The sequence below is a fragment of the Neopsephotus bourkii genome, unplaced genomic scaffold (assembly GCF_033783945.1).
Source record: "Neopsephotus bourkii isolate Nb327-2 ecotype Australia unplaced genomic scaffold, CSIRO-AGI_Nbou_v1 NB_1080, whole genome shotgun sequence".
NCBI lineage: Eukaryota > Metazoa > Chordata > Aves > Psittaciformes > Psittacidae > Neopsephotus > Neopsephotus bourkii.
The window spans coordinates 4,367,712-4,383,553 of record NW_026901568.1 but is presented as its reverse complement, the minus strand read 5'-3'; the positions used below and the strand labels follow the sequence as shown (position 1 = coordinate 4,383,553).

At 40.8% G+C, this 15,842-nt stretch overlaps 1 protein-coding gene across 1 annotated transcript in view; it reads right to left on the bottom strand.

Annotated features, from left to right (window-relative positions):
• The window catches only part of ITPR1 (inositol 1,4,5-trisphosphate receptor type 1), a 171,718-nt gene that overhangs the window by 122,351 nt on the left and 33,525 nt on the right, over positions 1-15,842 (bottom strand). The window contains exons 5-6 of the mRNA XM_061362137.1: positions 4,653-4,768; positions 712-798 (exon numbers count right to left, since the gene is read on the bottom strand). Coding sequence (XP_061218121.1) covers positions 712-798; positions 4,653-4,768 — 203 coding nt within the window. The remainder of the gene's footprint in view (positions 1-711; positions 799-4,652; positions 4,769-15,842) is intronic.

The window sequence follows — 15,842 nt, the reverse complement described above, 5'->3', positions numbered from 1 at the left end:
CAGTAGTATACAGTCCTACAGCACAAAACACCTTCAGCTAATCCAACTGTCCCTTCTGCAGCAAGTGATAAATGCTTAGAAATGCCCTCATCACATTATAACAGTCTGTTCAAAATCTCAGGATCAAAAGATGCAATATGCTGGAGACTAAGTGGCTTTCCTTGGTACGAGGGGGTGGTGGGAAGTAAAGTTGCCCTTATCTTGCACTCCCCAAAGCATCACATTGTTCTACCATGAGATGTGTACCACCTTGCAGACTGCACACCATCAGCATAGGTATGTATACTGCAACAGGTCACATCCCAGCTCCCAGCCTACCCAGCTCCAACAAGCTGTTCTTCAGTTCCCAGTAAATTTAACAGACAAGTACTTTTGCATAGAAAATCACTTTTTGACGCCTTCTGACTCTGATAAATACTCACAGAATATATGGGAGTTATGGGAAAATACAGGCAAAAACTTATCACTGCTCTTGATAGTATTGATGTTGGTAGTCCAATCAAAAAAGGATATTATTATGATTATATCTTTCATCATTAAAAGTACTTAAAAGTACTCATGTAGAGTTCTGCTTTACAGGATCCCACTTCAGGACACTGTTAGTACCTTGCAAAACCAGACTCTTGGCCATGAATTACAGAAATTTGAAGTCACATGGAACAGAAGTTTGATCAAAATCCTACATGGCTTGCAAAGATGTTCACAGCCTACCTGGATAACATTGCCGTACTGGATGACTGTTCCCAACAGCTTTCTGTTTTCAGTTTCATTCTGCTTCTTTTCCAAATCTGCCGCATGCTGAAATTAAAGAAGACTAATTCAATTGCTGACTGTTTTGTAAAAAGAGTGGCCAAAGACCCAAGGTTAAGAGTATGTCAGAGAACTGGAGAAACGGTGAGCATCTGAAACACTGCAATCTCCTTCTTTCAACAAGATAATTTCCAATTCCCTTTCTCAGTTGTTCAGAAAGACAAACAGTGTTTCAGCAACCCATAATTGCACAGAACTGCTTAGGTTGGAAAAGACCTTTAAGATCATTGAGCCCAACTGTTAACCCAGCACTGCCAAGTTCACCACTAAGCCATGTCCCCGAGTGCCACATCTACACGTCTTTAAATACCTCCAGGGGTGGTGAGTCCACCACTTAGCTGAGCAGCCCGCTCCAATGCTTGACAACCCTCTCAGTAAAGACATTTTTCCTAAAACCAAATCTAAACATCCCCTGGCACCACTTGAGGCCATTTCCTCTTGTCCTATAGCTTGTTACTTGGGAGAAGAGACCAACCGCCACCTTTCAGGTAGTTGTAAACAGTAATAAGGTCCCCTCAAGCCTCTTTTTCTGCAGGCTGAACAACCCCACTTTCCTCAGCTGCTCCTCTTCACACTTATGCTCCAAATCCTTCACCAGCTCCACTGCCCTTCCTCTGGACACACTGCAGTACCTCCCTATCCTCTCCAACAAGACAGAAAACCAGCCACGAGAAGACAGTACTACATATATGGGAGGAGGTGAAGAGGGATGGGTAACAACTCAAGCCAGGAAGTTCATATACTTTTCTACTGACTTCTGCACAAATTGAAAGGAAAGGACCACAACTTTGGTTCTTTATTTTACCTTGCCAACACAGGCCCCAAATGTTCTCCAGCCTGTCTTTTCATGGCAACCCTAATCATCTTCACCATGCAGCAGGATTATTTATAAGACATTAATAAATGCCCACTGCAGCTCTGAGCACGTGAATTCCCAACCTCCAGCACCACACGGTTTGTACTTCACAAGGCTGAAGGATACTCTGTGCTACTAGAGACTGGCTGTGAAGATGCAGCTGAGCATTTCTGTACAACACTAATACAGTAAAAAAAACAGAAAGCCCTTGCAAAATTGAATAATCATAAGGATACACTGTTCTATTTAATAACTTCATTTCTAACTAGCCTCTTGCACTTCGCTTTGTTTTTTACAAGTGAGCTATTTCACTCTGGCTATTTGTAAACTATTTCATTTTGTGAAGAAATTCTCCCTTAATATGAAAAATTACCTTTTTAATAAAAAATAAATAAGTAAAACTGTATTTTCTTTAACTGGCATCTGGTGGTAGAAAGTAATGTAAAACTAGACTTCTTAGGAGCCTAAGCATCAAGGTTTATGGTTTGGTTCTCAGATCTCAAGGACAAGTGTAGGTCCAGTTTTCTGTTGGACAGGAAAAGTGCCCACAGTTCCTAACTGTAGTAAGATAAAGTAATAGTAACACAGGGAAAAATTCAGCTACTGCAAAGGAAGAGCATCTGTATAATGTTACAAAATTTCATCATCTTCAGCTTACGTAAAACATGCTATTTTTGGAAGCTGTGCTAGGTAGGACAGTTGGCTCCGACTCCGAGAGAACCTGGAATACAGCTGCTCATTCACATTTAAAAATACATTCAGAAACACAATGCCACATGATTTTCTCTTTATTACTGAAATACAACTCTTCTTTTGCTTGATTTCAAAGTATTCTGTCAAGAAAGGATTTCTTCAAGACACTAGGGCCCCTCTCAACGGCAAGCACAGACTTCTCTGCCTGCACTGGATTGGGTGCCACATTTATTGCAAATAAAGAAAATAGAGTATTCTGCAAAAATACGATTAAGACTTTGGATGCATTTCAAAAGCACACACCAAAACTGACAGTGGTTCAAGACAGAATAATTTTCTCTGGCCACTAGATGTCAGCTTCTCAACCAGCACCAATTCTTGATACCAAAGAAAGACAAGTGTCCCACATTTTAAATCCCTTAAATGGCATTAACTTAAAATAACCTGACCTCAGCATCGAGTGCTCCATAGCAGACAATAAATTCAACCATCAGACAAACAGAAGCCAAAAAAGGCAAGTGATGATGAATACATGTTGCATCATCAATTTTGTTAGGAGTCACATGCACTGATAAAGACATCCGATCACAGAGGTAACAAATGTACACACATCTCGGGGCATGCCCCCCCAACATACAAACAAAATGCAGGGTGTTTCCATGTATTGCATGTCTGACAAATGACAGCATGATACATGTACCCATATGACTGGCAGAAAAAGAAGTTATGATAGATGAGTGATATACATGGGACCAAATTAGTTTAAAGCTGTGCATGAGCCTCCGGTCACTGAAGGCCTGATTTGGCACATGATATAGAAAGGATCAGCCTTTAGGCCAAAGTAATACAGATTAGATAATCTTCAATAACATTGCAGAATCCTTTCACCAAATCAAGCAAGCAGTTCATGCATGGTGGCACATTTCTGTACAAACATCACTTGGCTAGGGCTAAATACTGGAAAAAACGCATCCTGTATTTCCATATGGATCCCACCACCACATGGTAAAGTGTCAGATGAATAGGAACCCAATACCTGAACTGGCATGTACTGAGGAAGGAGGAAACAACTTTAAATTACATTCAAATGCAGGGCAATCACAAAGCACTTTTCTTCTATGTGACATAGTATTTAGACCATAATTTCTCTTAAAATACATTAACTCACACAAAAGCCACAGTCATAAACTCTCCTCTTCCCTTATACACCAGAAAAACCAAACCCAGAATCCCCTGTTCCTTAAAGCTTGATGCCATGGTCTGTTTCTCTTACCATCATTAACAGGGCAGAAGAAATACAGCTCAAGTGAGGGACTTTTGTGCTACAGCCAGTACCAAAATAGCTTTCCCCTTGCTAAATTAATACTTCTAGGTTATAAAATTATGTTTTCAGCAGCAAAATGAGTCAAACAGTCAGCCTTTGTGAAATGCAGGAGCAAGGCAGCCATATGGCAATCAGCAAACGACACTCTCCTACAGGGCCATTTCATATTTCAGTCTACAATGAGCTTAATATAGGCTTAAAGAAACTAAAAATATTTAGAATTGTAATTTTGACATGAAGTATTCTAGCTATGTAATTTTAACATAAACATGGAGTTTATTTAACTCTAAATTCAACAGATGGTATTTAAGTTAAGCTGGCTTTTTTTTATATAGGAATTCTAAAAACAGCAATCAACTGCTTTACTAGGTTTTCAACTGCTGAATGTCAACATTTTACACAGAAAATATTAAATACTACAAGCTAATAAGGAAGGAGAGGCTGTCTGGCCTTATAATTACTCATAATTACACATCAACCTTCACATGTATTAACAGCAGCTATGTTTGTTTGTGGAATCCCTATAGAGTTATCAGACTGGTAGCTCAAGATGGTATCTACCAACCCAACTAACTCCCATGAGTTAAGATGTCAAGATGCAATGTCTCAGAATCTTCTACTCCGTATAATTGTTTGCAGGGTCCTATTTTTATGCTGTTACCACCCAAAGTGCCCACATACAGCACTACTACAATCAGCCCAGGTTAATGACAAAAGCTTAAATGGTTACCATGACTTTAATCCAGTATTGTAAATACCAGTACTGGGAAACACAGACCTTGAACAGCATGTTGTCATAATTCAAAGTTAGATCTCAGTGAATGTTTCAAAAGGGGTCCTGTATATGGATTTCTATATACCTTCTCAGTGTCTCCTGGTTAACTGCATCAAGTTGATTGGAAATATGTATTTAAAGCAGTATGGGTGAGAGTGTTGATGATCAAAAGGAGCCTAAACATGAATACTTACATGCAGTTTGTTGAGTAGCACAGCATCTGTGGTGCTGTTAGCTCCTGGCTTTGCTGCTTTCCAGAACTGCTTTTGAGCCGAGTACCGGTTCATGGGACATAGTTTGAACAGGCAATCTATAAAAACAGATAAAATAAACACAAAGATTGCTTCAAATATTTGTAATTATCTGGATTTGTGCTGCTAACATTGTCCAAGGAACCAGCAGCAAGGAAAGCTTTATAAACAAATTCCAAAAAGCTCTTAATCAGACAAATGCTTTTTTGAGCACCAGGAATGTTGCCCCATGAATGATAAAAATTAACTGTTGCTGCCAAACATCTGATGCAAGACAAGAAAATTTATAACTTGTCCCAGTCAAAACTGGTACCATACTAAAATGGTCACAACGTTCCAATGCTTTCCCAGGAAAACAGATTTGTTCTGCACACTTTCAGCTTTTAATTTCTGTATTATAGCAGGCACACTACTGCACACAACTCGTGTTTGGGGGGTGGGGAGAGGGTTTGCTTTGGGGTTTTTTTTTGTTGTTTGTTGAGTTTTTCCAATCAAATCCCTCCTATTGCTAGGGAAAAAATGCGGCACAAAGAACTAGAGAAACTCATGGAAGAAACTCACTTAAACAAGAAACAGCAGCATAAAACACCCCCAAATAATAGCAGCCACAAGCTCAGACATTCAAAGCATCGCACGAGGTACCAGTAAACCCCTCAGGGTGTCAGGTTCTTTACCCAGCCCATCGACAGAGTTTATTTAACATCCAGCCTGGCAAAAGGAGGAATTACAACTCATTAGTCTTATTAAAATACTTTTTTTTATATTCAAGAGAATCTAACTTATCAGTAATAAAACCAAATTAGCTGCCTTTGCTGGTCTTCCTCCCCTTTGTTGCTAAGCAACTGAACACGCAAAAAAATAAATTAAGCTATTCAAAGGCAGTGCCTAAAGTAGCAGCGTAGAAGTTTAAACAAAGTGCCAAAAGCCAGAAGGCTGCTCCCAGTGCCTCTCTGGCAACAGCAGGGATGTAAGGCTGCAGGCTTCTAATCCACGTGGTGTTTCTCAAGGCTCCTGGCGTGTTCTTGTAAACAAGTGCTGCACCTAGGGAAGCAACAAACTGAGGAGAGACCTATCTGGGGGTTTTATCTTCCCTGTCTGAAAAGGACAGCTCTTTATAGGCTCACATGATGCATGTCAACTAAAAAGGGAAAAGCCCCACACTGAAGTCAAGTCATTTCATCTCTGCCAGTATTAAGGTAGCTGAAGGGGTGCTAAAGTTGCCCCACTAGGGTCGGACCTTGATCATTTTACTTTGGGATTCCACTTGAGACTGACACCTTCACTCATCCCCAAGGAAAAGATCCATTTGATTTCCCTCAGCCTGCCTAATCCACCTTTGAAGCATCAGACAACATCAAACACCTTGCACAGAAGGGCAAAGGTCTGCCTTCAAAACTAAACCCACTTCTAATAGGGCGAAGCTGTGGTGGCAGACTCATCTCAGTGAGCCACCGACTGCCAAATGGGCTGATCAACTTGCCTGAAACCACCACAGCGATTCCTGCAGCCTGCTTACCCGGTGGCCCAGTATACCAGCAGGAGCTGGGTATTACACTTGGGACCTTTAACAGTGACACAAATCATGGAAGAAAAGAGCTGAGGGTATGGGGAAGGAGACTTAATCGCATCTATCCAGAAACACTCTCCTCCACTTTGACACTACCAACTCACAGCTTCCGAACAAACAAGAAGTGGAAAACGAAGCGCAAACCACACTTTCCACGCTTGCTCTCTTCAACGTATTTTTCATTTACATAAAGATGATTCACAGAGATTGACAGCAGAATAGATTCAAAAAGCCACTGCGGGCTGGCACTTTAAGCTAAGACTGTGCATTGTAAGCAACACACCAGTTATAAAATATTCTATTTTTGCTTAAACCATCAGTTCACACAATGACAGCAATTAACACACAGAACTGCATAGAAGAATTAATCGTATGCTAGATTTAGTCACAGTGCAAGTGTACTTTTTTCCATCCTTCTCAGTCAAGAAAGTTGTCAAGTTCAGTTTAACTTCTGAATTGTTAACTGCGAGCAACCCCCTCTCTTCCCTTAGCACAAGGGAGAGGTCTTCAAGTGTTCAACCTTGTTCAACCCAAGCAAGCAGAACACCACGTTTTTCTTAGATTTTCTGCCTAGCTACAAAGCTACAGATCTAAAGCAAACAATGAAAAGCACCCAGCATATTTCTCCCCCCTAGTATTTGTTCTATGAAATCTATTTCTTAAGGGGTTGAGGAGTTAAACTTCACCTCAATATGACCACAAGAGGCTGGCCAGCACTGAATGTTATGTCAGCACAGGTCAAGCTATGTGAACTTCATGGCCAGAAGACTTTCAGATCTGCAGATTCCATGGGCTTACATGTTTATCAAAACCAACACATGCAAGGCTGTGCTAGCTGAGCACCATCATGGTCAGCAATCTAAAACCCACAGTAGCAATGACTGTGTAAGATAAACCAGCTACTTGTCAGACACTATGCTTATTGAAGTGAGGTCTTATTTTTAACAGATCCAAAATGAAGCCAAAGCAGCCAAAACAATCAGTTATCTGCTCTGATCATGGATTCAAGCAGCTTTAGCCACACAGGAAAGGTGACAAAAATTTATTACTGCAAATTAATTACATCTTACCATTGTTAATATTCAAGCTCTATAAAGGAATGCATTTTCTTTTCAGATCTGTATGATACACAGTGAAAAATAGCAGAACTGCACACTGAAAAGATATAAAAATAAAGTACTATGTAACTGCTGATGAAATGATGACACATCATCAGGCCTCAGCACTGAACAAAGGTCCTGCAGGAAAACTGATTGCTTAATTGTATACTACCCCATCAAGCACGTGGACGATGAATGATCACTATATGGACATGTATTAAAAGTGTATTTCAATGCTTCCAAGCTAAATCCTGTTCCTTCATCAGCAATTGCTTTGTAGCTAATAAAGTGGACTGAGTAAGACTATAATTGCACCACGTGATACATTAATGCTCTCTCTGTTTGGACATTCAGATCCCCACATGGGCCTCTGCTCACAAAAATACTGCCAGTAATGTATGGTTATCTTCTGCATGTACCAGCATCACAGAGGAACAGCCAAAATCAAGGGTATTTGAAACACTAAAAAGTTCCACATCTTGAAGTATTCTGGGTTTCAATGAAGAGAACTTGCCAGCTACATGACACCAACTGCAAATCCTTCTATCCCATGCTTTTCATTTTCTCCCATTCCCTTCTCTTATTCTAGACCTTGCTCCTTTCCTACCCAGTCATCGTTTCCAAACTTCTAACCTTTCCTGCCAGTCCAAGCCCAGCCAGTCAGATTCTCTACTTCCATCCCAATTAATTTACTCAGTCCCCAACAACTGATTAATCCACCCCTACTCTTTTCCTTCCATGACAGCAATGTACAGGTCTCCACCTCATACTTGGGGAGGAATTATATCTTGCCCAGATAATCCTCATCTCCCAAGGTTTCCCAACTTCCTCATCCACATTCATCATCATTATTTATGCTCCTAAAGTACAGGAACCAGAATTTCTCAAAGGCTGGGATTTTTTCCCTTCACCATCACTGTATTTTGCTGATCACTTCTTAGGAACACAGACCTTTCGTTTAAAACACGCCTGGCAAAAGTACCTGGCAAAAAAAAAGAAAGCCAAAACAGCAACGCTTATAAAACATCAGGCTGGAAAAGCATCCCCTAATGCAAAACTTCCAGCCTACCAGGAGCTTCCGCAACACTTATCTCCGTCCTGTAGTGAACATGAAGTGCATTGCAGGGGGTAGGTAAGCTGCTACTAGGGAAGCAAAAATCATGGCATGGTCAATCCCTATAAAAGGGGTAACAGGATCTGGGCTCACGGCTGCAGGACCTGATCCAAGAAATGGCCCATCACTGCACATACCATCAGTTCAGCAAGCTCCCTGCAGCGCTGCCCCATGACCACCGTCTCACTGGTTAACCCAGTCTCATTCTGTCTGCTGGGTTCAATTCAATTACATACACACAGTATTTGCTCTCACAGCAATATGAAACATCTGACCAGATGGATATTTTTATTTTAACTTGCATGGGAATTTGAGTGCCATTTAGGTAGAGTATTAGTCAAACTATTATATATCATAATATATATATTATATATTTTATATGTATTTTTTATATATATATATTATATATTATATATAAATATATAATATATAAATGTATAATATATAAATGTATATATATAAAATATAATATATAATATTATAATATTATATATTATAAAATACAATGCAAGACTTGTCCAACGTAGCTAGTAACTTCAGAGAGGAAAGAATGATTTGGAGAAGCAAGTACAGTATATAAGAGCCCACCCAAGATCCAGTCACCTTTTTTTCCCACCAAGCTGCCTAGTCTTGTCTTCAGTTTCCGCCTGGAAACTCAGGACATCCAAGTGATGTTATTATGCTTATTCTACCCTTGGTACATGAAGACAGCTCAGAAAGCTGCTAAACCGACCCTGCCAACACCCAAAGCTCAGTGGTGCCTTTCCTGCGTGAGAGCTGGACACCAGTCACTATTAAAACTTCCCATCTTTGCTACTTTCAGAGATCAGCTGCAGCACACAGTTCTTCTCCCTCTGCTACTCTCTACTGTGCTCGTTTCTAAATGATCTGGAAGTACTTTTAGCTTCAGCCAGGCTGGTTGTGTAATACACCACTCATTTTTTCCAAATCTCCCCTGCCTATTTTAAGCATTTAGTAGAAAGTTTTCACCAACTTTTCTGCAGTAACAGCAAGCATCAAATACTTTGTTGGCAACAAAAAAGTGGGTCGCCATGCAGTTTGTTAGACACAAACCCAGACTTTGCAGGATGCCAGCTGGAGAAAGGTAAGAGTCAAGCAGAATTATTTGCCCTCTCTTAAAAATCCATTTCAGAGTACTTTCAGATGAGGGAAATCTATCTAGTTAAAGATCTTTGAAGAAATCACAAGCCCCACTGAATATGTAACACCAACACAGCTGTTTCTTCATTACTTGAAAAACCACCTAAACCAAGCTCCTTTTTGCACGGCAATACTAAAATTAAAATGAAATTTGCAATTCCCTGTTGAAATGCAGCAGTTTCTCTTCAGACTTTTCTATACTTGGATACCCGGTATTTCCAAGGCCAAAGCCTGCTCACAGTAGAATAAATATAAGGGTAGTATTTTTTAAGTTTTAGTTTAAATATAAGAAATAGCAGGAAAGAAGATGAAGTAGCAGCATAGACAGCAATGATGGAAGTACTGCAAATAGAAGCTCTTGACTTTGTAGTTATGAAAGCTGCGCAGCTCTAATACACTCTGAGGGATTTTAACACTCCACAGGATGAAGAGGTAATTTATTTAAAAGCAAACCAAGACCCCTTTTGTGTTTAAGTGAAATATTTTCAGGCAGGAGGTATACAGATAATAGAAAACACATATTCCATCGCAAGCAAGTTTTGCCTCCCCAGAAGCCCCTGGATTACTACATCGTCTATTTCTATACTTGTGCCTTCTGAGGTTTAAAATTAATAGATGACAGCCTAAGAGGTTCAAAGAATATAGAACAAAAGCAGCTACAGAAATGTGTTGATTATTAATCATTCCTGCATTTCCATAGAGGGGGAGAGAAAAAGAACTTGATCCTAATGAAATTACTGTCTTTGTGATGAGAAGACATCCTTTCATTTCCAATTTGCTGGGAACAAGCTTTGCTGGGAATACAGCAACTCATTTCAGAATAGGTATTGTGTCAGGATGCACTGAACACCTGACCTGCTGTCCCGGTGGAGCCCACTGCATCCACAGCTCCAGCAAAACCATAGAGAAAACAAACCTGAGCAGGACACATTTAGCCCAGTGGAAGACGACGACTGAAGTCAAATCTCATGTTGTCAACAGTTCTGCCATGCCACAAGAGGGGAAAATGCAAGCGTAAGTGTGAAATTCATTTGTATTCCAAGCCCAAAGGTCTTGTCACAATCACAGGCACCACTGCAAAGCAACCCAATCATTCACAACTTGAACACTGAGCTAATTGCATGACAAAATATATTAGAGGTTGCTGCTGCTGTGAAGTCCGCATGCTGCTGCATCTTGCCTGTTTCAAGGGCTTTCAATGCTTTTCTTTTTAAAGCAGAATAAAGGAGGAAAATCACCTTTGCAACCAACACTTAAATGGAGAGCCTGCATGATTTATGATCTAAATATATTTTAATTTTTATTTAAATTTAAATAACCACCCTCAACTTGTATCTGCAAGACATGAGGGTAACCGCCCTCTTGCCACTGTACTACCAATGTTCCTAGTTCTACCGATGGAAATCACTACTTCCTTTTTTCAAGCTATAACAACATAGGGAAGAACGTAATTGTTATTAACTTAGAGTTGATGCATTAAACCAAACAAAGGGAGAACACTGCCACTGATTCAGTGAATGGAAGAAGTATATACCTGAGAGCCCGACACTGAATATCAATGCCTGCTAAATGAAAAGTATTCATTAAAGCAGCATTAATTAAAAAGCAACAGCTTTTTGAACACATAACAAATTAACATGGTGTCACACCACATTGTTAGCAACTTTACAATAATAACCACAGCATTTTAGATGTATTTAAATTTACTGTAGTATAAAAGGCAGTCCTTCAGCAAAAGCTGAGCAAGGCAACTTTATTTCAACAAGGAAGAGCCAACACATAGCTCCTCACCTGCACGATCTCATGAGGCTCTGGACACACAGCCACATCTCAGGGTAAATTAAGAGTCAAAGCACAGACAACTTGCAACACTAGAAGCAAACACCCTCCATAGCCCTTAAAACCATAACAGCAGCAAAGTGCACAAAAAACCCACCAAAAGTCTAACACAAGAAATGCACCTTGAAGTAAACATCTTAGGTACCAAAGATTTCAGAATACACCAATGTTTGTTTTATTTCTGCATGTAACCGCTTTGGTCTCCTTCAAGAAGAAAACTGCTACTCGAAAAGAGAGAAATATTTAGACACCAGATATACAGGCAGTTCCAAAAGGAAACATTTGCAGGAAAGACCAGATGCATTTTTCAATCTCTGCTACGAGCAATGCTGATTGAAGATGCTTCGTGAAAACACAAAGCCAGAAGGGACAGCGACACAAGTAGAAATTAAAAACAAATAACACTGATGGATATAACTAAACCAGAATCCGCTTGATATCTAGGGGTTCGGGTTACAGTGCAAGAAAACCAGCAACCTCCCTGTCACTTCGTGGCACCACAATGGCTAACATGTCCCTGGACAGCCAGCAAATGGGGCTACAAGCGATCCACAAATACAATCACACACTGAGTTGTCTCAGAGGAAACCATAAGAACCATGACGGCTCCCAGCTGATGACAAATGCAAGCCAGAGAAAAGCTTCTTAATGTTACTGAGAGGAGAAAAGAAAATTGAAGTGTGGGGGGGGGAAACCCAGCCACTTCAAGAGAAGAGTTAACAACTGCACACGCCAATTTGAGCTAACCCAGGATCTCAGAAGCTATCGGTTTCAATGAGTGTTGTTACTGTCTTAGCTCCTCTCTGTCTTTGGTCCAGAGCAAAAAGAAATCCTGGACTAGAGGCAAATGTTGCCAAGAGGTGAGTCCAAAGGCCAACCCCTTCTCTCTCCTACAAGTACTGAAAATCAAATTTTATACCCTAGAAGGAGAAGCATTTGTACTTCATATAAAGGGAATTCAGCAGACTAACAATGCGTAAGAGTTGCATTTTTAAGTAAACTGTTGTGGCTTTAGCCTTAGTCCCAGACTTGAGAGCTGTATTCTTAACTCTGGTATCCATCCCCCTTCTCCCTTTCAATAGTTTCCACAACAAATCTCAACATGAAGCAGGAAGTCTCAGAAGAGGAATCCCAGGACATTCTTCCTCAAAATCTTCAGGTCTTTGCAGCCTACACTGATAGCATTTTAACCCAGCAGTAAACCAAAGTGTGTTCATCTGCTGGGCCTATTTCATTTTATTTTGACTGGATTCCATTTCCACATTTGCTTCTTCACTTGCTCCTGTTTTTCCGGAGTGAAGTTCCTGCTCAAAATGGGTCAGGAAGTGGGGGCAGGAGGCAGGGAATTACTCAGGGAACTGCTTGGACACTAGGAGCAAAGGAAGAAGAAGAAAGATCAGATTTCAAACACGCTCTGAAAAAGTGAATGTTGAGCAGTGCAAAAAGAACAGGGTTGTGCTATTAGACAAAGCTGACATAACCAAACAGCATAATAGAAGTAGTTTCTATTTAGGAACATTTTGCATGTGCTAACAAATGAGCCACCACAGCATCATGCGAAATAAGGCAAATTCTTCATCTGTTCAATAAAGTAACTCGACTTTCAACTTCTAAACACATTTGGCTTAAAGAAAACCCATATTGCCAAAAAATAAGATATAGGGAAGTTAAATAAATATTTGATAGTATTACTGAAGTCTAGGCTGGAAGAACTGAAGAAATAAAACTGAATTCAGTGCTTTCATTTTTCTTACTCTTGCCCAAAACGCTTATGTTTCTTTCCCTCTGCACTGCCATCTTCCCAAACTCTGGCCATACTCCCTTCCGTAGAATTGCCAGTAGCACGGTTCCCAGGATTGGCAGACCCACAGAAAGCTCGCTTAGCTCATCCCTCCCTCCCACAGGCAGAATAAATTATGCCTGCTCCATTCTTGACGCAGCTCCTGAAGTCATCTATTACAGCAGCCCGCTCTTGCTAGATCTAACCTATTTATTTTCACAGTTTAAACCCATTACCTCTTCCCCTCTTCAGGTGGGCATGTAGAACAGAACTTTCTCCCTCCCCTTGCAATATTTGTAGGCTCTTCTGCCCCTGTCCTACACCTACCAAGACACAAGACTAACCAGGTCTTGTTTCTGACCACTACCCTCATCTCGATTTTCTTTAGTTAGCTCCTATCTTTCTGGAAGCATGAGGTGCAATATTAAACAAGATACTTCCCTTGAAGCTCTGCCAGGAAGTTAAATTGGAAAAAAATAATTTCAGTGTCTTTTGGCAATGCTTCTTTTTATATATTCCCAGGCAGCAACTGCACTTTTTGTAACAGCACAGCATCAACGACTCCTATTCAAACTCTTATTCCCACTATCTCCAGACCCTTCCCTACCGCACTGCTGCTTGTTCTCATCCTCTTCCCTAGATGCCATCAAACAAGCTCAATCTTGACACACACTCCCCTGAACTGCAACACTATTTTTCAGGTTATTTCTTCAATTTTCAAGGTAATTCTGAGTAACTTCCTAAGTCATGGTCTCCTCTGGGGAGCTGGAAGTAGACAACCAGTGGCTGAAAAACACAGCTAGCAGCAGCCTGGCAGCAGACATCCAGCTCTACACTGGCAGTAACAGACAGCATCTCTAAGGCTTGTGATGCCGCACAGATGTTCAGACTTCAGTACATCAGCTAGAGATGAGCAGCACTATCTGAAGAGTTTAGCAAAGCAAAGATAAATGCAAAAAAGCCTAGACCTGAATTATAGGAACCATCACCCTGGAGCCGAGTAGAGGATAGTCATGCTGCTGAACTGTGCTGCACTCCCAGGCACACAGAGTAAAACACCCGTGTCTGCATCTGTTTTCCAAGTCCAAAAGCTTTATTCCTTGCTTTCTGTTCCTAGGCTTGGCTTGAGTCTTTCAACCTCACTTACTAAGGCCCCCTCCCTCTCTCTACTTTAAACAGTCATCCTCCTTTTGGCAGGGGACCAGAGATGCTCTTGCTGAAGCCTATCAAACGATGCTACTCAAGCTGTCCAAGTTCACTCCGCTGCTGTACACCACTTCCCTTCTCAGGAACAGAGCACAGAAGATGCCAACAAATCATGCAGCTAATTAAAATTTGGCTGAGTCCTCCATAACATAGTCTTAGCACTGAAGATCACACTCTGGTTGTGTTTTAAAAAGTAGCTTGTGTTGAAAAGGTATATATACACTGTAAACACAAGTGCTGCCATATATTGCCCCTGCTCAAATTGTTTGCGGCAGCATACCAGTGTGTTACAGCAGAGAATAAAACACCTCAAGCCACTCTAAAAAGCACAACATTCCCGTTTGATAGCACTGAAGAGTTAAGCTACGCCAGCACTGCTCCTGAAACACAATCTATAACTTCAGAGATCAAAAATGAAAGTGGAAAATAGTTCCTAAACCAGTAAAACAGCCCCTTCCAGGAACAGCTTAAGAGCACTGCTTTACCAAATAAGGCGAGTGAGAGCTGGAAGCCAAAGCAGCAAAGCCATGCTGCATTAAAAAAGCCAGACAGCTGGATAATAGAAATGTGAATAAGCCAGCTTCACTAGGCTGGATTGCAAATGGGAAGAACAAATGTTCAGTGACCATGAGCGGAAGCAGAGCCTGCCAGCAGAGGCCTGAAGGCATTTATCCCAGCCGGCAGGAGCTGACAGCACATTCTTACTGGAATTTGGGGTTTTTTTAGTGCATTCTAAACAGGCAATGGAATCACCATAGATTATGTCTGGAAAGAGATGCTGATGGGGCATCACCTGAAGTGCTTGGCACCTGAGTGCTGTGAGTGCGCAAAAACAAAAGACCGAGGCCCCATAATGCATCATGTACCCTAGAACAGCACACAGTTTCACCCTGCTGTACAAAGCTGCCAATGTGCTATTGGATGAGGACATTGCAATGGTGGAGTTGCTAAAGAGAATAAACACTGTCCATTTTTAGCTTCAAATAAAACTGAGTCGGGTTTTTTTTTCCTTTTTCTTTTTTCAAATTACATGCCATTCAGTTTATTTTAGCCTGCTCTATGACTCCATTGTCTTCCAGAGGAAATCAGTAGAACACACTATCATCCACCTCTAAGGGATGTTTCAAACAGGTTCCAAGGGTAAGCCGTTTGCTGGAATACACACTTTGTTAACTTGCTGTCTATTTTCCAAGGGACATAGCAGCTTCCAGGACTCCCTGGTCTATCAAAACTGATTATATTCCTGAAGAACAAATTTCAAGAGCCTGTGACAGGAACACCAAAGCTTTATACCATAAATAAAGGAGTTAAAACATACTTGTAAAGGAAACCATCGGTTTCATTTCTTTAACTCCTTGTCCAACTA